Source organism: Acanthochromis polyacanthus, chromosome 7 (genome assembly GCF_021347895.1).
Source record: "Acanthochromis polyacanthus isolate Apoly-LR-REF ecotype Palm Island chromosome 7, KAUST_Apoly_ChrSc, whole genome shotgun sequence".
In the NCBI taxonomy this organism is placed as follows: Eukaryota; Metazoa; Chordata; class Actinopteri; family Pomacentridae; genus Acanthochromis; species Acanthochromis polyacanthus.
The window spans coordinates 4,454,681-4,481,736 of NC_067119.1; the positions used below are offsets into that span (position 1 = coordinate 4,454,681).

Genomic DNA, 27,056 nt, shown 5'->3' on the forward strand with positions numbered 1-27,056 from the left:
TTTTTTCTGTTTTTATTCAGTTTTTCCTTTGATTTGAACTTTCCAGTTATGTTCTTTCATAATGATTTGCTTGCTGAGCGTACGCTTTTACACAAAAGTTTGGGGTTTGCTCTGTAATAGTTAAAGTTGCTCTAAAATAGTTTAAGGTGCTCTACGTGAGTTAAAAGTTGCTCTATATTAATTACAATTGCTCTAAACTGAGTTAAAGTTGCTCTGTTAATTAAAGTTGCTCTAAAATAGTTTAAGGTGCTCTACGTGAGTTAAAAGTTGCTCTATATTAATTACAATTGCTCTAAACTGAGTTAAAGTTGCTCTATAATAGTTAAAGTTGCTCCCTGTTAAGCTGAAGTTGATATTAGATAAAGTTGCTCTGTTATTTGAAGTTGCTCTATGTTAGTTAAAGTTGCTCTAAAGTAGCTGAAGTTGCTCTGTGTTAATTAAAGTTGCTCTAAATGAATTAATGTTGCTCTATATTAGTTAAAGTTGCTGTATATTAATTAAATTTGCTCTACATTCATGAAAATTGCTCTAATGGAACTAAAATTGCTCTATATTAGCTAAAGTTGCTCTGTATTAGTTAAAGTTGCTCAGTTATTTGAAGTTGCTCTATATAGTTAAAGTTTCTCCAAATGAACCAAAGTTGCTCCATATTAGTTAAAGTTGCTCTAAATGAATTAATGTTGCTCTACATTAGTTAAAGTTGCTCTATATTAAAGTTGCTCTACATTTGTGAAAATTGCTCTAATGGAACTAAAGTTGCTCTATAATAGTTAAAGTTGCTCTATAATAGGTAAAGTTGCTCTACAATGTGTTAAAGTTGACCTGCTGTACATCTTTGTAAAACAAAAAGTTAACACTTCAGAGTGTTGCTTCATCTTTATGTCAGCAGCTATAAACCGGCCCAGGTTAGAGTTTACCCCAGGGGGCAGTTCTTCTGGCCCGTTACACCGGAACACGTCGCTCGCGTTTGATTTTCAGTATCATGACAGAATTTGAGAGCAGAAGACTTCATCCAACGCTGCAGTAAATAGTTTGAGCAAATGACAGTGAAACACATGGAGGCGCAGCGTGAAGCAGCACGGAGCTGAGTATTTCATTTAATGTCAGAACGGCCCTGAATTTGCTCCCTGCGTTCCAAACACTGGCAGCCAGTCCTCGTCGCTCCAATCCTCCTGGCGCTCGGTGCCAAGCAGCATTGGAAGCAGACGCTCAAACTTCCTACTGAATCCGTCCAACACACTCTGAAAACTCGTATTTACGCGGATACCGAATCAAACACACAAACACAGGTCCTCCAAATGTGCACTGCAAGGGCGGCGCGATTTTTAGCCCGCTTTTCCCACCGAACGCGCACCATCTGTTTTATTTCAGAGGCAATCTGGTCCGAGCGGAGCCACGAGGGGATCGAACAGAGGGTGAAATCGAGCAGTTTTCTTCTGACATATGAAGCGGTTCACATGCAGGGGAGGAGAGGACCTCTCAGATTTACTCCTCTTATTCCCAAGATACCTGCTGAACGTGGGAGAAAGCGGCGATCTTAGACACGCTCCTTATTGTTACGAAGGCGCTTTGCGGAGAAAACGCGGATTTCTAATATGTTTTAGTGACATCGGATCGACGTCGTTTGTTTGGCAAGAAGTGTGTAGTTAGAAAAACACTGAAAACAGGGTTAGATGGTTGTAAAATTAGGATATAAAATCAAAAAGAACATGTTAGAGACATGCTATACTAGAAACGGGTGAAATACACAATAAAATATTTTTGCAAAACAGCAGTTTGAGTTTGGAATCAATAAATGCAGCTTTTTACTATTTTTTCTTTTAATTTTATTTATTTATATTTATTGTTTTGTTTTATTTATTTTTACTGTATTTTCTTCTTTGAACATGCATAAATTTATTTTTATATTATTTTACTTTTTTTATTTTTGATTATCTGCCGATGATCCACAATCAATCAATGCCGATAAGTGATATCTGGATGCTCTATTGACATCGGATCGGCTTCATTTGTTTGGCGTTTTAAAACCAAAACAGTGATGTGGATAATTAGAAAAACGCAGAAAACGAGGTTAGATGGTTTTGAAATTAGGCTGTGAAGGAAAAACAAACCCGTTAGATGCATGAAATATTAGAAACGGATGAAAATACACAATAAGATGTTATTGGCTGTAATAAGTGAAAGCACCTTTTAAACTATGGATCTACCAATTAGTTTTAATCTTTTTTAAATACATTTTTAAAATAGATTTTTTTCATTTTAATTTTTCATTTTCATTATTTTAAAATTTATATATTTTTGAAATTGTACATTTTTCATTTTTATTTAATTTTATTATTGATGTATTATTTTTGATTTTTTGAATTGATTTAATTTTTGTTTATTTTCAGTTTTTTAGATTTAATTAAATTGATTTTTTTTTATATTTTTGATGCTAATATCAATTATCTGTAATCAATAAATGCAGATAATCGATACTTGGATCTGGTGTATATTAAATCACCATTAATAACGGTGATATAGCTGAATATGTCAAATAGAAACGTAATTTAAAAAGCACAACGCTTTCTACTGTCTATGTGGGATCGACTGAGATTGAACAGTGTTTCTTGCCGTTATGTCTGCTGTTCGTTTTATTGCCCATTAAGGTCCAGATCTTATGTTTTATTATGTTGCTGCTTTCAAACTTAGCTGCTAGCCGTTAGCGTAGCCATAGCCACTGTGAGAGAAGCTAATTTCCTGGTTTGTGTTTCTTAATTTAGGTAATTAATTTAGCAATTATCGGCCAAAAAAAATACTGATAATTGTAACAAAGTTGAATATGGTCCAGGATAACGGGTCTGCCCCTGCTTTAAACTCACCCTCCAGTGCCTGAGGTGGCCTTTAGCTGCCTTTGGAGCTCAGTTGATGTGTTCAGTCGGGTGCTCTATGTGCTTGTTTGACTGTCATTCCTTCATCCCTCCCCCCTCCACCGTGTCCCCCAGCTTTCCAAATCCAGAACTGGTTTCTAACGACATTTCATCATCATTGTGCGCCATGAAATCAATGGTCCGTCCCTCATTCCCGTCCCCCTTCTTGTCCCTCTCTTCCGTCCCTAACAGCTGCACCAGTACCAACAGGCTTTTGTCCAGCAGCAACAACAACATCATCATCAACAACAACAACAACAACATCCACAGCAGCAGCAGCAGCATCATCCCGCTCAGCAGCCTCTCCCCTATATGTCTTCCCCTCTTGAGTTCCAGATCCCTCTCGGTTCCTATAACGCCACCACGCCCACCGCTGGACCCGGACCTGGACCTGGTCAGATTGGGGGACCTTCACCTGTGGATCCTTCATACACTAACCCCAGGTAACGCCCTTTAAATGTACCTTTTGTGTCTTATTTTGCACATTATTCCAATTTAAACAGTATATTTCCTTCTTTTCGTGCACCTAGTTGTAATCAAATCAGTTTATTTCTTAAATCTAGACTCTTTGCCATTTTTGTTAACTGATAAACTGCTGTGTTAGCGAGATATAATTGAATAATTGGTGAATTTAATGAAATACAGAGGGTGATTAATCTGTTTTTGACACAAATTCTGCTCAGTTACATTTGTAAACACCAGGTTACTTGAATTATAAGTTAAACGGCAAAAAATAATGATTTGATTTATTATTGCTGTTTAAAAATTGGCATGAATCACAGCAAACTGTATTTTAGCCTATAATTATATTAAGTTTTATATCAGAATGATTTACACTATAAGGTGGCTTGATCACCGTTTAATTTTTCAATAACTGGCTTTACTTTTCAAAATCTGTTTCTACTTTGATATGAAAGAGTCTTTATTGTGTAATTTCTTGTCAAAAAAGCCAAATAATATTTACCATGAATCAGTGGTAAAAGAAGCATTAAAGGGAAAAGCATCCAAGGGAAGTGATGCTTTTTATAGACACTGGAGTTAATGTTAGTCCAGCTGCTGGAAACATCTGCATCAGGAAGTCTGTCCGTTTTTACCGCCACCGCTAAGATGGATTTATACAACAGCACCACATGCACACTTTGTCTTGAAAGCTGTCGGCAAATGTTAACTGGAGGCGAGTTTGTCCCTAAAAAGACGCATTTGTCGTCCCCTCTCTGCAGTAGAAACCCTCTCCTCACCACAGACGGGATCACTCCTCCCTCTCAGAGCTGCAGCAGCGCCGTCAGCAACCCCCCCGACATGTCGGGCTGGAACCCTTTCGGAGAGGACAACTTCTCCAAACTGACCGAGGAGGAGCTGATCGACCGGGAGTTCGACATGCTCAGAGCAAGCAAGTGCCCCTTTCAGTGCTTTAGTTTGTAGGTTTCTAAGTTATTTCAGTGGAACGTTTGACCACAGGTTGAGTGACATTCACAATTTTTTCCTCAGGATTTCAGCTTTTGCTCCGATTACCTTTTCATTAATGTTTTTACAGATTTTATTTATCATCTCACACTGATGGACTTTCAGATTTTGTATTATTTTGCTCTGACAGATGCTAATTAGCTGCTAGCTAGCTCAGTCACTTTTAATTTTGTGCTGTTCCTGCAAAGACACACAAATACACAAACAAAAAACAACAACAAACATTTTACCTTTTTAAAAACAACTACAATTTCTGGAAAGAGAAAAAATAAGACAGATGTAGCCCGTTATTATCACCTTTTTTTGTTGTCTGTGTTTTTTCTACTATAAAACAAAATAAAAATTAGGCATTTTTGTGTTGGTAAAATACATTTTGCAGGTCTTACTTAATGCATTTTTATGATGCATATATACTGTGCGAGTCTATAAAAAAAAAACTTTTCAGGGAGTTCCAAGGTGCTAAAACATTGGATAAAACATTAAAAGAAAGCAACAAAACATTAGTATCGTAAAGAGAAAGAATAAAATACAGACAAAAAAAGAATCTGGTTCTGTAAAATTAGATTAAGGAAAATTCAGCCGAGAAACTCACAAAAAACTGCAATTCACTTCAGTAGTTTAAAGTTGTTTCCTAAATATTTATACTTGGTCATGACTTGTGCATGTATTCAGGGTTCCACATGGTTAAAAACAAACTTATTATTGGTGCTAAAGCTGTAGATGATCTAATAATCTTCCTCCTGTGACCTCCTACAAACAGAAAAACCGGTGGAGAGAACAGCCAGCGTGGAAACGGACCGACCGACCGCCTCCACCGCCAAGCCCCTCCCACCGGAGGATCTGTTCGGCTCCGTCCCGTTCGTGGCCAACGCAGGCAAGTCTTAGAGGCGTCTCTACCGTGAGGACCCAACACTGTGGAGCCACCCGCCCCCTCTGTTACCCCTCCTGCTCCTACCCGACCCCTCAGCGGGCCGTTAAAAACCAATGATCAGCCCGACTGTTGTTTTGTTTCCCTGCGTCAGTCGTAAGGCGTTTAGGGGGAAAACTGTAAGCGGGAGCAGAAAACGCATCGACGAAGTGTTGAAAGCACTTTGTAAATTCACTGCAGTCGGTTTAGTACGGTAACAAACCTTTATGCAAGTCAGCCGCTAGTCACATATGAAGTCTCATTCAGTTTTCCCAGATTAATGCCTTCAAAAACCTTCCAAGTCACCGTTTCCAACACGTTGCTGTGGTTGCATCAGCTGTAAAAGCAATAGAACATAAAGATCACGGCTGGTACTACGTAGGGCTGAGCGATGTCCACATTTTATCAGTTTTGCACCAAACAAAGAGAACAACTCGGTCCACATGGTTAAAAACAAGCCTTTCATTGGAGTTGAAGCCGCAGATGATCTAATTATATAGATATTATATAGAAATGGAGCTTTTATTTAATTATACAAACTTTATTTCAAAACTGGAGTTACAGGTTGCTGTAGAAGACATTAAAATGTACAAAATGTTAGATAAAACCTTAAAAACTGCAATAATGGAGCATTATCGAGAAAATTATATTGAAACAAAAATGACTCTGGCTCTGTAAAATTCGATATTTGAAGAGAATTTACCAGAAACATCCACAAAAACCTACAATTTGGTTAAAAAATGTAAGGCTATTGTCTAATATTTTATACTTGCTAGTGACTTTTGCGAGTATTCAGGTGTCCATGTAGTTAAAAACAAACTTTTATTGGTGTTAAAGCTGCAGATTAACTAATTATCTACTTACATAGATATAGACTTTATGGAAATAAAACTTTTAGGTAACTATGCCTTTCAAAATTGGACTTACAAGATGCTAAAAAAAATGCATTAAATTGCACAACACATTGGATAAAATCTTAAAAAGAGAAAATAAAACGTTATTTAAGACAATGGAACCTTAAAAAGAGCAATAGTAGCGCATCAGAGAGAAAATTAAAACAAAAATTAATCTTGTTCTGTGAAATTCAGTATTTAAACAAAAAACCTGCAATTCATTTAAAAAATTTAAGATTGTTGTCTGATATTTTATACTCAGGAGTCCATGTGGTTAAAAACTTGGTTTCATTTTAAACATTCCCTTGATCAAATGATATTTTAAGTCGAGTTAGTTAGGGGGCACCATGACAAAGACTCGGGTGGTGCTTAATGACCTCTGGCTAAAGCTAATGTTTTTCATACCAGCTGGAAACAACTAGGGCAGTTTTTAATGTCATTATGGACCCAATTTTGAGGCCAAGTTGACTAAAGGGGCACCATGACAAAGACTTAAGTGGTGCTTAATGACCTCCGCCTAAAATCAACGTGTTTAATACCAGCTGGAAACAACTAACACAAAAACTGCTCATACATTTAGCTCAGATTATAGATTTTAAGTCTTTCAACTCTCCAATCCAAGCTGAACATCGCTCAGCCCCGGTATGACGACGCGTGAACTTCCAAAGTTGTCATTTGTTTACATTGAAATCCATTCAAAACCGCAAGGATTCCTCACGAACTTTCTTTTTTCTTGTTTTCTCGATGGGACGAAGCCTCAAACGTTCTGGACTGTGCACTTTATAGGCCGATGTCGACGTATAGCCTGATGATCCGGCTTCACTAACCACTTAGACTGCTTGTAGTTTATCCCCCCCGACACAGACCATAGCCTCGGTACAACAATGTGAATATCAAAGTGCAGTATTTCTACATGTATTACGTCGGTGGCAGCAATAAGCTTTCGTGCCTCTGTACTCTTCCCGCTCCTTAAATGTGAATTGGTTTTGATAGGCAATTTAGAACCGCTGTTTGTAAGTCATAGGATATATTTAATGATAAACGGTATCGACGCTAACACTTGATTTCTAGAGGGGAGTTTTGTTCTTGTTTTTTTTTTCTACAGTACATTCATCTCTTGTGTCCTTAAAACACGCAGGCTTAATGCAAAAGTCCAGTGGCTGCAGTTTAGAGTAGAAACGAGGCAAGATAACGATGCAATATAACCCTATAAGCACTTGAATGTAAGTGTGGAAATGTTTTATTGTCTTCACTTATTACTTAAGGAGTAGAAAATCTGATGGGATCGAATGATAAACCAAAAAAAAACTGAAAAGAAGAAGAAACCAAACAAACTGAAGGGACTTTTGTACTGAAGTTAAGATGCAGAAAGGTTTAAATAAACCCACTCTGTTGGGTGTCAATCCTTCAGGCTGGCATGAAAAAATTTGCTGCAAATTTTTTGATCGGCCTTTTTAGTTTCCTGTTGTTTGTGCCATCAGCTGGTTAGTTTTGGCTACAGGTAAAGTCTTTCTGCACACTGCCAGCAACCTTTTAAAACAGGTTTTATCTTCCATGTCCTTATTTGCAGTGATTTTTGGTTGACTTTCAGTAGATTCTAATCTCTGAGGCAAAGCTGCTTCATCTGCCGTCTATAAAATACCAAAAGCTCCAACATAACACCTTCGGTTGTCGGTCTAGACGACACTTTGAGACAAACCCTCTCACGGTCCACAAAGACCTTTGGGGGAAAGAAAGGGGGGGGGGGGGGGGGACAAAAAACGCCTGCTTCGATTTTCTGACAGTGTTTAGGTGTTTAGGACCAAAGAAGGTCAAAATTTGTGTGTTGGTTTGCTGCTTTTTTTAAGAAACCGATTACTACAATTGATGACGAGTTTATCTGATCGCCTCAAAATTGATGCTCTGTAAATGTTTTTGACAAATCTCACATGGGTCGTGCATTTTTATGGACAGTTTGACGTATTGCATTCGAAAAAAGTTATTGGAGATGGCAAAATTTGAAAAGAATGTCCTCAATATCACCAAAAAAATTTTTGGTTCATTTTTTCATTTGAGGTGTTTTATGACTTTATGAATAAGAATTAAAGAGCTTCATTGGAGATGGAAACGTCTTTTTTAACATTTCCATTTCCAAACTTGGTCAATATAATCTGACGTGAAAGAATAATTGAAAGATGCATGATTGGAAACAATTCCCAAGGACTTCCATCCACTTCCTGTTGTAGCAGCTCTGCCTTTGACCAATATCTCAATAATGATTCATTGGGTATAATTCTAAAGCTTTCAGACTCTTAGTGGTTGTGTCAAGCAGTAATAAAAGCCGCGAAATTACTCTCACAGAAACAGAGGAATTTGAAAAAGAGTAAAAATCGCTAAATTTCTCCACAATGGGTTTTAAAAAACATTGATGACCACAGTTAAGTTGCTGGCAGTGTAGCTACACATTTTAATTAAATCCTTTGCTCTTTTCTTGTGGAGGTCAGTTGGTTTCCATTTCTAGAAGTGCCTTCATGTGGCATGTTCCTTTATATGACCAACGTAGCTGACAGAATTACAAAAAAAGTGAATTTTTAGCTACAAAAAATGACCGTCAGTTCTGTTTATGTGAACTTCAAAAGCTTCTGTTGAAGGAAAACCACTTAATCCAACTGGTAGACGAATGACGATTAAAGTAGGGATGTTCCGGCCAAGTATTTTCTTTACCCCTGATCCTGCATTAGTCATTAAATGTTTAGCATCTACCAATACTGAATCCAAATCTGATACCTTTATCCTCGATTTACCCACTTCAAATAAGTCAAATATAAAGAGCTGAAAGTTTAATAGGAAAATAATAGCATTTCAGTACCCAAACTGGGCCTTAATGTTACATTGATTGCCAGAAACCTTGTTATAAAGCTCAGAAAGATGGAAAAAAAACTATGAAAATGCATCTTAAAGGAGCATTTCCCATTTTAGTGACAAAAGCATTGCAATAATATTGACCAAACTGTCAAAAATGAATACCGTTTAAGGAGGTTATCCCCCTTGTTTAAGGATGTCGTAGCAGGTTTAATGCTGTTTAACACTGTAGAAACCAGAGGAGGCGTCACTCGGACTGTATGTTGGCAAGCAGAGAGCATTGTGGGGGATTAGCTAGTGAAGGGGCACCATGACAAAGACTTCAGTGGTGCTTCATGACCTTCGGCTAAAGCTAATGTGTTTAATGCCAGCTGGAAACAACTCGGACAATTTTTTTTTAATCCAAATGGACCCAATTTTGGTATTTAATACTGTAGAAACCAGAGGGGCATCACTCAAACTACGTTAGCAAGCAGAGAGCATTGTGGGAGGTTAGCTAGTAAAGGGGGACCATGACAAAGACTCGGGTGGTTCTTAATGAGCTCCACCTTAAGCTAGCGTGTTTAATACAAGCTGAAAACAACTAGGGCAATCTTTAATATCAAAATGGACCTGATTCTGAGGCCAGGTTGACTAAAACTGCTATATTAACACAAAATAAACTGATTAATCTATTACGGATAATGATGCTCCTGACATTGAATGTAAATAAATTATCGGACTTAGCTTCTTCTGATACAAATAGTCAAAAAACTCCTTGATTGATGTTGAAAATCAGGATCGGGACATCCCTACTTCTTAGAAAATCGGTCACAGGTCAAACTCTGTTGTTAACTGTGATTTTACCAGTATTTTCTGTAGAAACCCAACCGGCTGATGGCACATCCTGCAGTGTAAATGTTCGTGCTGAGAGGAATGCTTGGTGCGAGCGTGCTGACGACTTCCGTCAAAATGGTGAACATTTCCAATCCATACAATCCTAAAGGGCTGTATGTTTGTCGATCCTCACTGTGCTGCTGTTGATCCGCCTTAGAGCAGCAAGTGAGAGTTTCCCATGTCCATGCAGACATGAATCATTATATCTGTACAAATATATTAACTAAAAATGTAACCCGCGTGTTTAGCCCAAGGTAAGTTTTTGCTGTTTTTTTTACGGAGAATGTTGCTCGATGCTTCTGTTCCACGTCATGCTTGCCCTCATATCACCGCCTGCTTTTACTGGGGGGGAAAAAAACCTGCTTTTTTAATTTTTATTTTATGATTTGCTTAATTTTCTTTTCATGCTTCATTCAAGTAAGACAGCCATATTCAGAAACATCTTGTTCATGTGTATTGGTGGATGGATCTCTAGTTTGAACAGGTGAACCATCAAAGCCAAAAAAAAAAAGAAGACGAGTGAAAGGGACGACCAGAGCCATTAACTGCACTTTATTTTACTTTTAAAGTGCAAAGAGAATTCCTGTCCCGGGATTTTTTATTTTATTTTATTTTTTTTAGTGGGATGAACGAGCAAACACAGAATATGTTGTTTCTATATTGTTTACGAGTTTTGTGTGCTTTCTCCTCTCTGTCTCGGGGGTTTGGTAACCTATGTTCTCATCAGCTTTACATCCTGCAGAGGCGTTAGAAGCTGCTAAAACTTTGGCAGTTTTTTTTTTTTTTTTTAGTAGAAGTGTTGAAAAGTGTCACAACTCTTCAGTTTTTGATAGCAGCTCCTGGTACCTCTCCTGAATACAACCTATAGATCACTAAGTTGTCTTATACATATCTTGTTTTTGTTTTGTTTTTGCAACAGACTATGTAAAAGGTCCTGTATCATACTGTGAGTGTGAATGTATTTCTTTTACAGAATGTTACTGATAAATAAAAAACAAACATTCAAAAAGCAATATTCACGTTGGTTCCTTTTTTATGTAAAGTACCGAGAATCCTAGAGTCTCTCCACCACTGCACCACGAGCAAGATGTTCCTGATGTTAACATGGCTGTCTTTGGTTGACCTCTCTTTTTTTTTATTATTATTATTTATTAAAACTGAGCAAATTTAATACACTCAGCAGGACGATAATGCGTCTGTCTCGGTTAAGCAGGTGTGTGTGTAGCGTTAAAATAAAGCAGCTTTGCTCGGTAAACGAGTTCACGGAGGTAAATTTAGGTTACGGCGTCCAGGTTTGGCAGGTTTTGTGTATATTTTTGCACAGAATTTCCTAATATGCCTCTGTGGTTTAATGTTTTCATGGTCTGTAGTGTTAGTCGCATAATTTGTAAAAGAAGTATCCTTGATTCCCTTTTCTAAACCTTTTTAGTAAACTTTCCTGCTGTTCTATTTTTTGCTCACTGTGGGTTCATTTTTCACTGCAACATGAAGTTCTGCACCTTATGGACAAAGAACCATGATTAGAAGGAGAGGGCACTCAAATACCATGAATCATGAAAAAGCAAGCAATATGCGTTCAATTTATCTGTTTATTTTGCAAAAAAAAAAAAAAAGGAATCCATTGTGTTTTTTTTCCAAGTCTACACACACTACTGGAGAAAAGAGGGGGGAGCTCTATATATTATAGATATTTTACTTCTACAAACTCACCATTTTTCACCAATAAAGATGTTTCATCATGCTAAATGCATCTTCCAACAACTTTATGACCTCATGCTCCTTTAAATGCCATTTTTGAACCATGTCCAACTGATTTTATTGATCAAATACGTTTCATTTTCCTCTGCTCTGTGAAAATGCAACCTGCAGTTCATCTGAAAACTCCCTGAATTTTTTGTCAGGTTACTTTTGGTCACAGCTGAATAAGTTGTGGCTCTCCAGTTGCACAGAGAACTACAGTTTTAGTAGGTTTTTTTTTTTTTTTTTTCGTTACAAGATCTAGTACAAGTGCTTTATTATACATGGGCAGATAGATAGGTGTGTGAGTGTGTATATATATGCATATATGCACACACACATTTGCAAATTTTTACACACACACACACACACACACACACACACACACACACACACACACACACACACACACACACACACACACACACACACACACACACATATATATATATTCCTTTTTTGTTTTTTGCTCATTTTTGTCTATATTTGGGTTTATGTATTATCCTTACCATTTTTTTAAAAAAGCTTTATTTTTGTCTACATTTTTTATACATAATTTTTGAAATTTAGTTTTGCCATTTTTTCTATATTTTTTCCTTTTTGTTTTTTGCTCATTTTCTTCTATATTTGGGTTTATATATTGTATTTTTATTAATTTAAAATTTTTGTTTTATTTTTTGGCAAATTTTTTTCTACACTTGGTTTTATCTATATATTTTTTGTTTTATTTTATTTTTTTTCTACGTTTGGGTCTTACTGGATTAAGAAGCATGTGGAATAAAAGTGATTTTTTTATGAAATATGATATGACAAGCTCAGATTTGTGTGATTTTGTAGAAGGAAGGCATGTCTCACATGATTAGTTTGGGGCTGATTTATTTATGTTTTTTTTAAAGATGGCATACCTTTCAAAACCTATTCAGGCAGTTGAAGACGACTCATTCGAGAAGAAGCATCATGGTGTCCTTTTACAATAGGTCAGCAGCTATATATGAGACGGCCTAAATCAGCAGAGAAATGTGAATACACCTCTAATATATCCTGCAAAGAATAAACTACTTGGCCTTGGACATATCGCTTCTAAAACAAGTATTGATGCAAGTTGCACAAATATTTATATCATTTTTTGAGACTGAATTGTATTTAAGACCGCATTGTAGTTGAGTTGATGTGCAGCTGATTATATCATTGAATACCTGCAGAAAACAGCGTCTTCTCTAAAAACAAATATCTCTGATTCGGTTGATGTTTATGGAGTGTAAAAGGATTAATCTTCTTCAGTACAAAATGATCCAAACAGACCTCTTAACCAGCTCCAGTGGTCGAGACACAACTGTCCGGACTCAGTTTTTTGCCTTTAACTCATTATTCCTCCTCAAACACAAGAACCCGTCAACATGGAAATCCATTAACCTCAATCTGAAAGTCATTTTCTGCAGCTATTATAAAATGTAATTTGCTATTTCGAGCCTCAGTGGGAGAGAATTCAGCTGCATTACTGTCATTTTTTTTTATGAATAATTTAATTTCCAGTAACCTTTGGGTTCGGTTCACCTCTCGGCGGCTTCATCCAATCAGTCTGCGCTCTGCTGACGGTCGTCGCGTGTCGGAACAGACTTCTCTAAGCTCCTCACATGCGTGTTTTCGCCACTTATTTGTATCTTTAAAAGATCAGACGCAGCTTGTAATCCTTCAGCTTATCGCCAAAAGGAACTACACAAAAAAAATCTGCGCCGGCCCCCGACATCTTCTCTGGCGATTAAAGATGTTTCTGTTGTTTTGCCTCATTCCGAGAGGTGAGCGTGATTACAAGTTGTAATCTGCGAGCGGTTGGGGTGGGCCGAACAGATGCAGAGCGGCTCCTAATTCCTGCAGTAATATTGTTTTATTCTCATGTTGTAGCGCGGCCTTGTTTCATTTCTCGACAACAAAGCTTTTGGCTAATCTGTCACCGCGTCCTGCCAGTTTGGACGGCTGAAGACGGGGAGAGGTTTCCATTTTCATGTTCACAGCAGGGGGCTCCTTTCTCTGCTTTTTCAGAGCGTCCTCTAATAGGGAACAATAAATTGGCTCTTTGTGTGTCTGTGGCACAATTTATTTTTCAATACAATTGGAGACTAGCCACTCGCTAATTAGGCTAATTTCTAAGCTGCCATTATGCAAATCTCTTGGAAATAAATTCACGATTTTTTTTAAAATCGAATGCCAAACACATGCAAGAATTTATAGAAATGCAGAAGTCGGGAAGAAGTGGAAATTAAGGAACAAAGCTTTATTTATTTTAAAAGTCTAAAGGGAATAACTGACTTAAAGCTTAAATCTTTTCACAGAAAGATTTGAGTCTAAAAAGCAATTTGGTGATTCTTGAAAAGCTGGCCGTCTTAGTCCTTCTTATTGCGGGGTCAGAGTTAAGAAGTCAGAGCAGCTTTTGGACCATATTGAGTTTTGTGATTCTCCTTTGCTGCTCCTTCTGCTTCAATATCTGACAAACTGTTGGCATTTTCAGTGAAAGTGTAAGCCTAGTAATCCTGGTTCCAGTAAAGCCACATATTACGGAGGTCAAGTGGGAATTGTAAGGAAATGAAGCCTTTATTTCTTGGCTTTCACTTGTTGTTTTATTTTAGAACTTTTTGCAATAAACATCTACAAGGATCTGGGGTTCAGAAAGGACATCTAACAGTTGTGTTTGTTTTTTCTGCAGGTACCAGTGTGGTAAAAGCTGAGCCGACCACCGAGGAAGTTCCTGCCGTCGTCTCAACTCCTGTAGAAAATTTGCAGCCGGCAGCGGCCAAAGACCACAAACTGGGTAAAAAGAGCGGCTGCAGACCAGGCGACGAGTCCGACAGCGACTTCGAGTCCGACCCTCCTTCGCCGAAAAGCAGCGAGGACGAAGAGGCGGAGGAGGACGAAGCCTTGAACAGCGAGCATGGCGAAGATACGGAACCCGAGAATTTAGGACAAAGACCTCTGCTGATGGACTCTGAAGACGAGGAGGATGAAGACAAGCACAGCTCGGATTCAGACTATGACCCCAGCAGGGCAAAGAGTCGCTCCAAGAAACCAGCCGGTGGTAAAGCAGCTTCAGGCGTCACCAGGAATCCTCGGGGGGAATCTGGCACGACCCTCATCACCCCTCCAGAGTCGCCCAGCGGAGCCAGAGCTGTGGAGGCCGTGGATGTCTTCGGTGCTGTTCCCTTCCTCGGCGGAGCGTCGCCTGTCGGGCCTTTGGAGAGCTCAGATATCTTTGCCAAAGCGCCTTTTAGGCAAGTCAGCCACGAGCAGCCAACGGCGGACGAGTTTGATGTTTTTACCAAAGCACCCTTCAGCCGGAATCTTTCAAAGTCGGGCAAAAGCGACGTCCCCATGGGCCAGACGCCACCCATCTCCCCAGAGGGCATTGACATTTTTGGCTTCTCGCCCTTCGAGCCGAGCCCCACCGTGCCTCCTCCAACCACCTCGAGAAGCGCCGAGGACATCTTCAGATCATCCTATGAGGAGTCAGCGAGTCCTCAGCAGCAGAGGCTGAAGCAGCGAAGCCTCCAGAAGCTGTCATCCCGCCAGAGAAAAACCAAGCAGGACTCCACAGCAGGTGGAAGCAACGGGAAGCGACATCACGGTACGCCAACTGGAGGACGCAAGAGCAACAAGCCGACGTATCGCACACCCGAGAAAGTCCGCAGACACAAGAAGGTCGGTCGCAGAGACTCGCAGAGCAGCAACGAGTTCCTCAGCACCTCAGACTCTAAGGAGAACATCAGTGTGGACATTACCATGGCGGAGGGGAAGGACAAAGGAGCATCTCTGCCGGTGGACGATGCCCTTCTAGACCCGTTTGGGGCCAAACCCTTCCATCCTCAGGACGGCAGCCGACATAGCCAGTATCAAGGCCTCAACGACAGCAAAAGCGACATGGCCACAGCCAATGGTAAGTCCTGGACAGGTTCCCTTCACGGCGCTCTCGGGGAGAACAAAACCATGGATGACTTCGGGGCAGTGCCCTTCACAGAACTGGTCATCCACAGTGGACCTCAGCAGCAGCAGGCACCGTCGCAGCCGGTGGACCTCGACCCGTTTGGAGCTGCACCTTTCCCCTCCAAGCAGTAACTCTTCCTGCGTCTTCCTGCTCTGCCAGTTGCTGTTAAAGACCCCTGAAGCTTTTCTTTTTGGTTTGGGATCATTTTCAACCAGTCATGGAACTACAAGCTAACAATGTGCTTCTTTTGTAAGAACATTTTAATACATCTCTAAGTTTGAGTAACAGAAACCTGAATCCTGTGGAGTGAGCAGTGTTTCCACATATCTTTCACCTGTACCTGTTTGCTGAAAAGCCTTTTATGCTGCATTTTAACGCTCATAGAGACATTTAAAACGGGAGACCCACTCAAAAATCGTACTGTGATTATAAGCTTAACATTTGACTTGCCTCAAAAAGCTCTTCACGGCCGTCTGCCTTCTGATCTACCAATATGTTTTTAGCACCACAAAGCCTTACCTGAGCTCGGCTCTGCCTTGCTTCACAGTACCTCGGAAACCACGATGCCGTCAGCCTTCACTGGCCTCGAGCGTCGTTTGAAATCATTTGGGAGTTGTCCTTAACCACTTTGTTTTTATTAGACTTTTCTCTATGCATAATTTCACAGTAGTCTTTTACGCAGCCAAAGGCGGCCGTGATTTGTGTTGCATTACACTTGGAATACTAGAAGGGATCGAATTTATGTTGTACTTCCTTTAAAAGATGGAGCTCTTAATTGGTTCAGGTTGAAATTTAGGCTCTTAACTGTTTTCTTTATTTCCTAGCAGTAAACTTCTAGGTAAATACTGTTCAGTTTCTTTCTTTTATTTTTTCTATTAAGTCGCAACTCAACATGTTCTGTTAGAAATAAGGAAGAAATAAAACAACGCCACGTTAGATCACTGCTCATTTGTGAACTTTACACCCCAACAGGAAGTCACAAGCTGTACTGTTATTTTCTCATTAATGTCAGTGAACTCAGCATCAGAGTTTGGATTATTTTCATGGGAAGTGGGAATCACTAAAAAGATGATTATCTTTTTTGTAATTGTGCACAAAATCCCATGAAAACACCAAAAGAAACATGTTTCGGTACTTTACAGCTTTCAGTCCTTACTGACTCAACTGTTTTTATGATCTTTAAAGGAGTAGTTTGGAATTGCAGATGTTAAACTTATTTCTTGAAGATAATTTTGAAGGTTGATACCACTCATTATCTCTGTAAAGACACAAAGGTACATCCAGGAAACAGTTAGCTTAGCATAAAGGCTGAAAATGTGGACATCTGTAGCAAAGTTACAAGTCAGTGGAAATAGCAACACTGGGAAAAATAAGGATCTTTATGGTTGGTTAAATTTTGAAATAGTTTAATGCGTTTCATGGGCGATTAAGACACATTTCAAAAGTAGGTTTTGACGTAGCAAACATTTAACTCTGAAGACCGATTAGCTTTTAACGGCTTCTTTCAGTGTCTTCGCTTCTGGACAGCGTAAACCTTCGCTGATACCAGTTGAGATAAAACAATAACTACAGTTTAGCCAATTATAAACAATTCCTGAAAACTTCTTTTTCTCTCGTAGATCACCAAAGTTTTCGTCACGTTTTTGGCAAAAAACGAAGTTCCGCTGAGGGCTCTCATGAGTTTTTGCTTTTTTTCTGCAATTATACGTAGTAGTAGTTTTCTTTTAAACGTCTTAAAATCAAGCCAATAATACATAGTTTAATTTTCAACAAAACACCATTGATTTCAGCAGAAAAAGACTCAAACAGAAAGAAATTGTGCATTTGATGGGGACTATTTTCAGCAGCGAATTCATTAACATTTGGTTCTGTGGTGAGTCCAGTGCTACTGGCAGGAGGACGCTGTATGTGGGATAGTTTTTGGATAACAGTGCAGCTGATTAATTTATATCAAGCTGTGATTTTTTTTTTTTCTTCTGTAAACGAGATCAGTTCATTACTGTGTTGTTTGGTCTTTTCATGGGAATTTGTTGATGATGACAAAAGAAAATGAATCACCAGAATTCTTCTTTAACGTGGGCCCTTCCGCTGCAGAATGACATAAATATATTGGCACATTCATAAAGGGAAAAAAACAACATTCAAATCCAATCTGTGATGTTGTTGCTCAGGTCTTCATCGTTCCACTCTTCAGCGCTGAACCCTTCCTCTTCATCACCAGCCTTAAGCACTGCTTTCAGCTACACGACCGTTGGCACATCTGCTGTTTCCACCAGCGGATCCATTTGATATTTTCCATCCTCTTTTTGTTTTTTTTCCCACCAGGGTAAATCGGACATTGTATTTATCTGCTATACTGCTGTTGGATGCAATAAATAAAGTTTCATCTCAGTGATCCTACATCTTGTACAAGGCAGTTGGACTTCTTTATTTTTGGTTACTTATTGAAAAAATTTCTTCTGTTCTAGTTAACTAGTAGGTACTTCCTTGAACCCTCAAATTTGTGGTCTCGACATGTGACACACTAAACTATGACTTTTTTTTTTTCAATCATTTTGGACGACATACTAAACTATGACGGTTTTTTTCCACATTTTTGACGACATACTAAACTATGACCTCTTTTTCCACATTTTCCGCTCAGTGTTTCCTCTACATTCAATCAACGGCCCACCGCTGCTAAATCCAAGCCGCTGCTCCTTCAAATTTATTTATTTATTTTTTGTAATAGGCCCAAATACTCCACCGCTGCATGTCTTCACCTTCACAGCCGTCTTGCACTGTCGGGTACTCATGAGTACTAAGGTAAACTACAGAGAACTGTCTCGCTCAGTGATACGTAGGGTTAATATGACGTTCATGTCGTGAGAGCGCGGCCTTGAAAGTGATATCACGTCACTAGACACCAGGTTGTTTACATCGCCACAGCTCCCCGGAGAGCCCATAGATATGAATCAGTAGATAGGACACGCCCCTTTGAGCTACGAGCCTACGGTGAGTACAGTTTTAAGAACAGAGTATCATGGTTTGTCTCTGAGAAAACATCGTAGTATACCCTTTGGTATGAAAAACACCATAATATACATTGTATATTGTACAAATAAGTCAAAGGAAAGAGACTTACATTGTAGAATTGTAGAAATTGTGGGCTGACTGATTTACTGATTATCGGTATTTTATTTTTTACTGATTTACGGTAATAAATACATTTATAAATGGCACTACTTTGGCTCTGAACCTTTATCTAGCTGTGGTCGCTCTGTCTTCTGGAGTGATTTGATTGGTTATACGTCACAAATAAAACTCCTTTAACTTAACATCGGTAAACAAAACAAAAACGTATCAACAAAGTTTTCTGTTAGTTTGTTTTCTAAGTTTAACTGCAAGATTTTAAATACTTTCATTTACTGCAAATGAATATCTCCTCCAAATGTCTCACTAATAATCATTATCGGCCTTAAAAACCCACAAAACACCCCTCTGTATTGGACCACACTTAGTACAGTCCGGTTCCCCCTTCTATAAATCTGCTTGGAATCTTCCACTTCCTGTTTGTCAAAGTGGCCTTCTACCTGGACAGGTTTAGTTGGAGCTCATCAAACATTTTGGGTAACTGCACTTTAATCTGGATGGATGACACTGAATTAGAGCCTGTTTTAATGCGACTGAGTTCAGATGTGTAGCTCTGTCATTAAATAGGGAATTATTTATCAGAATTCACAGAGAAAAGTCTGAATATCACACATTTACGTTGGAAATAAATGTCCTTTAATTAGACATTGTCATGCAAATTTGGATTTCCCTTTAATGATGTTAAAAACCTTGTTGAGTGTTTTGTTGATGTTGGTTTCTAAATGTTTTGTGACGCTCGGCCCCAAAGATTAAAACCTTCTACGGCTCACAGGCTGCAACAATTCACACATTATCAACTATCTGACTAAACTAAGATAAAAAGTGAAAAACTGCCTGATTCCTGCATCATGAATGTAAATCTTTTTGTTTTATGACAGTAAACTGAATATATTTGGGTTTGACATTTTATGAATCAAAACAAGAAAAGAATTAGTGGAGAAAACAATCAACAGATTAATGGACAAAGGAAATGTGTTTTCCAACATATATGGCTGAATTCCTCCAACATTACAAGATACATACAATTTAAATTCAATTTTATTTATATAACACCAATTACAAGTCAAATTGTCTTAAGATGCTTTATTTTTATATTTTTAAATCATATTTAAAATATGACAAAGTAAGAAATTTAAACCTCTTGACTAATGCAATTTATTATTTGTTTTTTGAGAGACTAATCAACAATAAAATGACTTTCTCCACCAAAACTAATAAACATGAGTTCAAATAAAAGGAACAGTTTTAAATCCTGCAGTCCTACGAAAACAAAAACAACTAGACGAGCCCCCAGTAGAGGGCAGAACCACGCCCATGCATGATACTCTGTATCAATTTTGATCATCCTACGTATATCCCTTCCTACTTGATCTGCTGACCTGTAACTCCACAACTGAGCAGGGGACCTTAGACTGATCTTCAGTGCCAAGTTTGATTATCCTGACTTCAGCATTTGCAGAGATACACACGTGGACAAAATTGTTGGTACCCCTCAGTTAAAGAAGGAAAAACCCACAATTCTCACTGAAATCACTTGAAACTCACAAAAGTAACAATAAATAAAAATTTATTGAAAATTAAATAATCAAAAACAGCCATTACTTTTGAATTGTTGGTTAACATAATTATTTAAAAAAAACAAACTAATGAAGCAGGCCTGGACAAAAATGATGGTACCTCTATAAAAGATTGAAAACTATTTGACCAGAGTGACATGATTAACTCAGGTGTGTCATTTAATTGACATCACAGGTGTTTCCAAACTCATAATCAGTCAGTCTGCCTATTTAAAGGGAGACAAGTAGTCACCCTGCTGTTTGGTGAAAAGGTGTGTACCACACTGAACATGGACAACAGAAAGCGAAGGAGAGAATTGTCCCAGGACATCCGAAAAAAAATGATAGACAAACATCTTAAAGGTAAAGGCTATAAGACCATCTCTAAACAGCTTGAAGTTCCTGTGACAACAGTGGCTCATATTATTCAGAAGTTCAAGACCCACGGGACAGTAGCCAACCTCCCTGGACGTGGCCGCAAGAGGAAAATTGATGACAAATTGAAGAGACGGATCGTTGGAATTGTATCCAAAGAGCCCAGAGCAACCTCCAAAGAAATTAAAGGTGAACTCCAAGGCCAAGGTACATCAGTGTCAGATCGCACCATTCGTCGTTGTTTGAGCCAAAGTGGACTTCATGGGAGACGACCAAGGAGGACACCACTGCTGAAAAAACTCATAAAAAAGCCAGACTGGAATTTGCAAAAATGCATGTTGACAAGCCACAAAGCTTCTGGGAGAATGTCCTTTGGACAGATGAGACCAAACTGGAGCTTTTTGGTAAGGCACATCAACTCTATGTTCATAGACTCAAAAACCAAGCATACGAAGAAAAGAACACTGTCCCTACGGTGAAACATGGAGGAGGCTCAGTAATGTTTTGGGGCTGCTTTGCTGCATCTGGCACAGGGTGTCTTGAAAGTGTGCAAGGTACGATGAAATCTGAAGACTATCAAGGCATTCTGGAGAGAAATGTGCTGCCTAGTGTCAGAAAGCTTGGTCTCAGTCGCAGGTCATGGGTCTTCCAACAGGACAACGATCCAGAACACACAGCCAAAAACACCCAAGAATGGCTGAGAGAAAAGCGTTGGACTATTCTAAAGTGGCCTTCTATGAGCCCAGAGCTGAATCCCATTGAACATATGTGGAAGGAGCTGAAACATGCCATTTGGAGAAGACACCCATCAAACCTGAGACAACTGGAGCTGTTTGCTCATGAGGAGTGGGCCAAAATACCTGTTGACAGCTGCAGAACGCTCATTGACAAATACAGAAATCGTTTAATTGCAGTGATTGCCTCAAAAGGTTGTGCAACAAAATATTAAGTTATGGGTACCATCATTTTTGTCCAGCCCTATTTCATTAGTTTGTTTTTTTAAATAATTATGTTAATCAACAATTCAAAAGTGATGGCTGATTTTGATTATTTAATTTTCAATAAAGTTTTATTTATTGTTACTTTAATGAGTTTCAAGTGATTTCAGTGAGAATTGTGGGTTTTTCCTTCTTTAACTGAGGGGTACCAACAATTTTGTCCACGTGTGTATCTGAACGGACATACACACCCACACACACACAAACTTACATACTTACCCAGCCAGATACTGAAGCGAATGCAGTAACCCCGCTGATGTACGTCAGGCATGATTAACAAAACATAAACTAAATATGCTGCTGGATTCCATTAAAGTCCTAATAAATGATAATAAAGTGTGATACTAAAAGTTTGTGGAACTAAAAATCTCAAAGTAAAGATATCAAGATGAACATCTGGATGGAGGCTGATAAAAGTTGTCCTCCCTTCATTTCTCTGGAGCCACTCCATGGATTTTAGGGATGCTGGTTAAAGACCTGGGGCCTCATTTATAAAGCTTGCGTACACACAAAACAGGGCTATAAAGTTGCGTACGCCACTTTCTATGCAAAGATTGTGATTTATAAAAACAAACTTGGCGTTAAAATGTGCGCACCGGTGCACCAACTTTGATGCTTGCTTACGCACATTTTGGAGACAGAGGGAACGGCAGTGCCGGAGGGTGAAGTAGTGAATTGAAACCAGATTGAGCTCAAACCTTTATTGTCATCACATATTAGACCTGTAGAGCCGGATAATCATAAACCCTCATTGTTGTAGATGTTCCTATAGTGCGCCATTCGGCCTACGACTGTATTTGCAGAACTATGTTCATATATCAAACTTCCATCTTCAAATGATATAGAGTGGTGAGTGGCACTGATTGATTACTAATTTAGTAGTAATCGGAAGACGTTTTTGTCGATTTTTGGACAAAACAATTATGTTTCTGTCCCATTTGGACGACATACTAAACTGACGTATTTTGTCCATTGTCGGACGACATTTTAAAATTCATGGTTTTTTGTTCAAAGAAAACTGCTCCATGGTGTTTTTCATGGCCGACTTTACATTATTTCATCATATGGCATGTTTTTACGACATGTTGAAAAAATGTCAGTTTTTTTCGACATAGTATACTATGACGTTTTTTTATTTACAAAATTCATGATGATTTTTTTTCAAAGAAAACTGCTCCATAGTGTTTTTCACGGCCGACTGTACATTATTTCATCATATGGCATGTTTTTAGGACATGTTGAAAAAATGGCATTTTTTTTCGACATAGTATACTATGGCGTTTTTTTGGACAAAATTTATGATGATTTTTTTTTCAAAGAAAACTGCTCCGTAGTATTTTTCACGGCCGACTTTACATTATTTCATCATATGACATGTTTTTACAACATGTTGAAAAAATGTCAGTTTTTTCGACATACTATACTATGGCGGGTTTTTTTGGACAAAATTTATGTTTTTTTTTCAAAGAAAACTGCTCTGTAGTGTTTTTCTTAGCCTACTTTACATTATTTTATCATATGGCATTTTTTTACCACATGTTGAAAACATGTCTTTTTTTCGACATAGTATACGATGATGTTTTTTGGACAAAATTTATGATGATTTTTTTTTCAAAGAAAACTGCTCCATAGGGTTTTTCACAGCCGACTTTACATTATTTCATCATATGGCATGTTTTTATGACATGTTGAAAAAAATGTCATTTTTATTTCGACATAGTATACTATGGCGTTTTTTTGGACAAAATTTATGATGATTTTTTTTCAAAGAAAACTGCTCTGTAGTGTTTTTCTCAGCCTACTTTACATTATTTCATCATATGGTATGTTTTTATGACATGTTGAAAAAAATGTCATTTTTATTTCGACATAGTATACTATGGCGTTTTTTTGGACAAAATTCATGATGATTTTTTTTTCAAAGTGTTATGGCCACCAGTATTGGTGTGCCGTTCATTTTGAGGTGGTGTTTTATTAGGGCCTTTGTTTGGGAGTAATTTGTGTGTGGGTTCAGCTGGGGCTTTTTGCAGAGCCTTTGGAACCCCAGCTGTCAGCCGTTTCAGCTGATGACGACCTGCACTCCAGTCTGGTTCTCCCCACCCTCCGGCCGTCCTGATTGGGCCACCCTCCAGCTCCTCCTCCTCCAACCAACCAGAGGCAGCCAGGCACCACACCTGCTGACTATAAAGACCCACCATACCATCAGTCTTGGTGGCTGGTATTTTGACCAGTCCACCCTGGTGCCTCTTTGCACTGTAGTTCTGTATTGTTGTTCTGTGTGGTCTTTCGGTCTGGAAGCACTTGTGGTGGGTGCTACAGACAACTTCAACCTTCTGTTGGCTTTAGTTTAGTGTGGAGCCCTATGTGTCAGTGGAGACTGAGGTTCCAATTCGTAGTTTGCCAACTATGTGTAGAAGCCACTTTTGTATTTTGAGCTTTTGTGAACTGTGCTCAGTATGTACACCTATTCAGAGGCACCAGTTTTGTTTAGTTCGTTTTGTACACCTTTTGTATTAGTTTTTGTTTCTGGTGGTGGGTGTTGCTTCTGTAGTTTGGTTTGGCTAGGGAGTTTAGTTGTTTTCTTTGTGTTTAGCTCAGTTTCAAACTCTGTTAGCCTTCGTTATGTTTTAATCCGTTCTTTGTGTTGGCAACACTCACCAGTCTTGTGTTTATTGTCACTTTTAAGTTCCTTTTACTACTAAGCAATAAATCCCTTAACCTAAACCAACACCATCTGGTTATTTTGTTGCATCCAGCCAGCCCCAAGAGGTTGGATCGTAACACAAAGAAAACTGCTCCATAGTATTTTTCACAGCCGACTTTACGTTATTTCATCATATGACATGTTTTTACGACATGTTGAAAAAATGTCAGTTTTTTCGAAATAGTATACTATGATGTTTGTTTTTTTGACAAAATTCATGATTTAGTTGTTTTTCAAAGAAAACTGCTCCATAAGTGTTTGTCACGGCCTATTTTACATGATTTCATCATATGGCATATTTTTTGTTTAATTTTTTTATTTTTGGGCCTTTTCCAGCTTTATTTAACAGGCTAAATGAGAGAGTGACAGGAAAAGACTTGCAGCAAAGGGCTGCCAGCGGGAATCGAACCCAGGCCACTGCATTGGAGATCAGCACCTATACGTGGTTTACCTATTTAACCCATTGAGCTATACAGGCACCTACATGGCTTACTTTACATTATTTCATCATATGGTATGTTTTTACGACATGTTGAAAAAATGTCTTTTTTATTTCGACATCGTATACTATGGCATTTTTTTTGGACAAAATTTATGATGATTTTTTTTTCAAAGAAATCTGCTCTGTAGTGTTTTTCTCAGCCTACTTTACATTATTTCATCATATGGCATGTTTTTACAACATGTTGAAAAAATGGCATTTTTTTTCGACATAGTATACTATGGCATTTTTTTTGACAAAATTTATGATGATTGTTTTTCAAAGAAAACTGCTCCATCGTATTTTTCACAGCCGACTTTACTTTATTTCATCATATGACATGTTTTTACAACATATTGAAAAAATGTCAGTTTTTTCGACATAGTATACTATGGCGTGTTTTTTTTTGACAAAATTTATGATTTTTTTTTTTCAAAGAAAACTGCTCCATAGGGTTTTTCACGGCCGACTTTACATTATTTAATTATATGGCATGTTTTTACGACATGTTGAAAAAATGTCATTTTTATTTCGACATAGTATACTATGACGTTTTTTTTGGACAAAATTTATGATGATTTTTTTTCAAAGAAAACTGCTCTGTAGTGTTTTTCTCAGCCTACTTTACATTATTTCATCATATGGCATGTTTTTACAACATGTTGAAAAATGTCAGTTTTATTTCGACATAGTATACTATGGCGTTTTTTTTTTTGACAAAATTTATGATGATTTTTTTTTTCAAAGAAATCTGCTCTGTAGTGTTTTTCTCAGCCTACTTTACATTATTTCATCATATGGCATGTTTTTACAACATGTTGAAAAAATGTCATTTTTATTTCGACATAGTATACTATGGCGTTTTTTTTTGGACAAAATTTATGATGATTTTTTTTTCAAAGAAATCTGCTCTGTAGTGTTTTTCTCAGCCTACTTTACATTATTTCATCATATGGCATGTTTTTACAACATGTTGAAAAAATGTCAGTTTTTTCGACATAGTATACTATGGCATTTTTTTTGACAAAATTTATGATTTTTTTTCAAAGAAAACTGCTCCATAGTGTTTTTCACGGCCAACTTTACATTATTTCATCATATGGCATGTTTTTACGACATGTTGAAAAAATGTCATTTTTATTTCGACATAGTATACTATTGCGTTTTTTTTTGGACAAAATTTATGATGATTTTTTTTTCAAAGAAAACTGCTCCATAGTATTTTTCACGGCCGACTTTACATTATTTCATCATATGACATGTTTTTACAACATGTTGAAAAAATGTCAGTTTTTTCGACATACTATACTATGGCGGGTTTTTTTGGACAAAATTTATGATGTTTTTTTTTCAAAGAAAACTGCTCTGTAGTGTTTTTCTTAGCCTACTTTACATTATTTCATCATATGGCATGTTTTTACGACATGTTGAAAAAATGTCATTTTTATTTCGACATAGTATACTATGGCGTTTTTTTTTTGGACAAAATTTATGATGATTTTTTTTCAAAGAAAACTGCTCTGTAGTGTTTTTCTCAGCCTACTTTACATTATTTCATCATATGGCATGTTTTTACCACATGTTGAAAAAATGACCTTTTTCTTTTGGACAAAATTCATGATTTAGTTGTTTTTCAAAGAAAACTGCTCCATAAGTGTTTGTCACGGCCTATTTTACATGATTTCATCATATGGCATATTTTTTGTTTAATTTTTTTATTTTTGGGCCTTTTCCAGCTTTATTTAACAGGCTAAATGAGAGAGTGACAGGAAAAGACTTGCAGCAAAGGGCTGCCAGCGGGAATCGAACCCAGGCCACTGCATTGGAGATCAGCACCTATACCTATACGTGGTTTACTTATTTAACCCATTGAGCTATACAGGCACCAACGTAGCTTACTTTACATTATTTCATCATATGGCATGTTTTTACGACATGTTGAAAAAATGTCTTTTTTTTGACATAGTATACTATGATGTTTTTTTCGACAAAATTCATGATGATTGTTTTTCAAAGAAAACTGCTCCATAGTGTTTTTCACGGCCAACTTTACATTATTTCATCATATGGCATGTTTCTACGACATGTTGAAAAAATGTCATTTTTATTTCGACATAGTATACTACGATGTTTTTTCGACAAACTTTATGATGATTTTTTTTTTCAAAGAAAACTGCTCTGTAGTGTTTTTCTCAGCCTACTTTACATTA

At 37.9% G+C, this 27,056-nt stretch overlaps 1 protein-coding gene and 1 long non-coding RNA gene across 2 annotated transcripts in view; one reads left to right on the forward strand and one right to left on the reverse strand.

Annotated features, from left to right (window-relative positions):
* The window catches only part of bmp2k (BMP2 inducible kinase), a 72,726-nt gene extending 54,726 nt beyond the window's left edge, over positions 1-18,000 (forward strand). The window contains exons 13-16 of the mRNA XM_022212378.2: positions 3,102-3,352; positions 4,130-4,299; positions 5,134-5,247; positions 14,329-18,000. Of these exons, the coding sequence (XP_022068070.2) occupies positions 3,102-3,352; positions 4,130-4,299; positions 5,134-5,247; positions 14,329-15,731 (1,938 nt within the window). The 3' untranslated portion in view covers positions 15,732-18,000. The remainder of the gene's footprint in view (positions 1-3,101; positions 3,353-4,129; positions 4,300-5,133; positions 5,248-14,328) is intronic.
* Positions 18,001-20,282: 2,282 nt separating this feature from the next.
* LOC127534648 (uncharacterized) overlaps positions 20,283-27,056 on the reverse strand; it is a 35,340-nt gene continuing 28,566 nt past the window's right edge. Inside the window, exon 2 of the long non-coding RNA XR_007942876.1 lies at positions 20,283-20,409. This is a non-coding gene — a long non-coding RNA (uncharacterized LOC127534648). The remainder of the gene's footprint in view (positions 20,410-27,056) is intronic.